General features: G+C 64.0%; 1 protein-coding gene across 1 annotated transcript in view; it reads right to left on the bottom strand.

Moving 5' to 3' along the window:
* Window positions 1-2623, bottom strand: part of WNK2 (WNK lysine deficient protein kinase 2) — a 157507-nt gene that overhangs the window by 103992 nt on the left and 50892 nt on the right. Inside the window, 2 exon segments of the mRNA XM_014592804.1 lie at window positions 745-965; window positions 1869-2041. Of these exon segments, the coding sequence (XP_014448290.1) occupies window positions 745-965; window positions 1869-2041 (394 nt within the window).

The raw sequence follows: 2623 nt of genomic DNA, 5'->3' as shown, positions 1-2623 counted from the left end.
GTGACCTTGTCACATCCCCTCCTGTCCCACCCCATCCCATCGGGTTCCTGGGCCCCACTCGGCACCCCGACCTTGCCCACGTGAGCTCGACCCCATGGGGACCTCCCAGGCCTGGTGACACTTTGCACTACCGTGCCAGGACATGCCTGGTACTTGGGACCCTCAGCTGCCAGCCAGCTGCCTGCAGGGTCTGGACACCCAGCCCAAAGTGCAGCCAGAGCAGCTTCTCCAAGGAGGGCCTATGAGCCAAGGACCAAGGACAGGAAGGAGAGGCCTAAGTTCCAGCAGACAAGTCCTTAGCACCCACCCCACAAGCAGAGTACCCCTCTATGCCCCACCCAGCTACGCCATCCCCACATGCCCCAAGCTGTCTCACTGCCTGGACGGCCCCACCCTACACGCTGAGACCAGCTCCAGGATCACACCACAAAGCTGCTGGCTCCTAGGTAATCGGGCTTCCCTCCCCTCCAGTGCCTGCAGAGCCTGTCCACACTGCACTAGGCCGTCAGAACCGGCACCTGGCACAGGCCGGCCTCACCACAAAGACCACGCTGGCCGGAATCCCAGAGTCCAGTGTCCCAGCCCATCCGGTGGCATGTGCACTGGGTGGGCGAGTTCCCCGGCTGAGCCAGCAGAGGTGTGGAGGGGCTCCCAACGCTTGGCCTGAGGCCCGGAGCCCCAGCCGGGCTGAGGACATAGCCAGCCCCCATGGGCTCCCGGGCCGTGGGGAAGGGACAAGCTCACCTATCACACTTTTGGCAAACGAGGCCCTTTTGAGGGTGGCCAGGCCCAAGTCACCGATCTTCACGGAACCGGTGGGCCCAGTGATGAAGATGTTGTCGCACTTGAGGTCGCGGTGGATGATGGGCGGTGTCCTCGTGTGGAGGAACAGCAGGCCCTTCAGGATCTGCCGGCACCAGCTGCGTAGCACCTTGGGTTTCATCACCTTGAACCGCTTCAGGTACCTGGGGTAGGACAGTTTACCCTGTGGCTCGCGGGCAGCAGCCCCTGCGCAGGGCCTGGCCGCACTGCCGGGCTGCAGCCGAGCCCATCCAGGTGTGCCGGAAGCCCACCAGGACAGGCAGTGCAGGCCGGAGCTGAGGACCTCACGCCGGGGGTGACCCTGACGTGCCGGGAATGGTGCTGAGGTGGACTTATAGCGGCTGCAGCAGGACAGAGCCCGGTTGGGGGCACTCGGGGTGAGGGTTAAGGTCAAGGAGCTCGAGGTCCATGGAAACAACTAGGGCCAGAGGTCAAGAAGGCCTGGCCCCTACAGCAGCCCACGTGTGGCCCACTCTGAGTTGAGCCCCCCAAGGAGGGGGCAGGCAAGGCTGGGAAGGCCTCCCCACTATTCGCATGGGTTCATCTGTGAGTGAAAGTGCTGGCAGCCAGGGACACCAAGCCCTGCCCAAGGCTGCAGGGTCCCTGCCCACGGGGAAGCCCCATTCCCTTCGGGGCAGACTGGGCCTGGTGCGGAGCAGCAGGGTTCCACGGCCAGGGGCTCCTGACCCCTTGTGATGTGTGCACGCCCTCAGGGACACAGCGCAGCCCACCTGCTGACCAGATCTGTGCCACCATCCTGACGACCATCCTGGCCTGTGTCCTGCCCACCAGAACCTGCTCGGCTCACTCCAGGCAGAAAGCAGACCGGGCAGAAGCAAGTCCCGGCACCAGAAACGGTGAGCCTCTGACCGAGAAGCAAGCCTCCTGGTGTCCCAGGCAAGCGGGGCAAGCAGGGACGCTCCCCTGATCGTGTCCAAAGGACGGTCCCAGTGGTCACGAGGGCCAGAAGGAGGCCCAACACGAGGGGCACTGCCAGGTTGCTCCTGTGCCGCCAAGCCCGCCAAGCCCACAGCAGGGACACCTACGTCTTCAGTGTCCCCGAGGTCATCAGCTCAGTCACCAGCACGATGCAGCGCTTGCCCTTGGCGCTGGACTCCCAGAAGTCATAGAAGCGCACGATGTTGGGGTGCTGCAGGCCTTTCAGCATCTCGGCCTCTTCCTTGAACCGCTGCCGCTCCAGCTTGGTGAGCTTGCGGTCCTGCGGTGAAGACAGACAGGTGAGGGGGAGGCCAGCCTTGTCCTCACTGAGAGCCCAGGGCCACCCTCTCCGGGACATCAGGCCCCACGCCCTGAAGCAGCCCCTGCAGGAGGACCTCAGTAAATGAAGCTGCGGAAGGCCTGCCACACCCACGCACTTCCCAGGCGCACCGCGGAGCCTGTCCCATGGCCATCACTCACTGCCCACGTGTTTGTCGATGAGGAGACATCCGTTTACCCCGATGTACACACCTCCGAGGAAGTGCTCCAGACCACGGATTAGACAAAGCAGAGCTGATACACGCCAGAGCCCGGGCGGAGAGCCGGGGTGAGAAAGCCCCAGCTGTCCCGACACCCTGGTTCAGGACGACAGCACACACCCCTCCCCAGGCTCCCAGGCCGAGGGCCAGCGAACAAACCCACAGGGCTCATTAAATAAGGAAATGGTGAACCGACACCACCCCCTCATCCCTGGAACTCCTCAGGTGCGTGTGCCAGTAGACCCCATGCCCGTGCCTCACCTACAGGCCCACGAGGAGGGCCGCAACATCCACACGATACTCACAGAGGCTCCGAGCCACAC

Source organism: Tupaia chinensis, unplaced genomic scaffold (assembly GCF_000334495.1).
Source record: "Tupaia chinensis unplaced genomic scaffold, TupChi_1.0 Scaffold138619_1, whole genome shotgun sequence".
In the NCBI taxonomy this organism is placed as follows: domain Eukaryota; kingdom Metazoa; phylum Chordata; class Mammalia; order Scandentia; family Tupaiidae; genus Tupaia; species Tupaia belangeri.
This window is presented reverse-complemented; position numbering and strand designations above follow the sequence as displayed.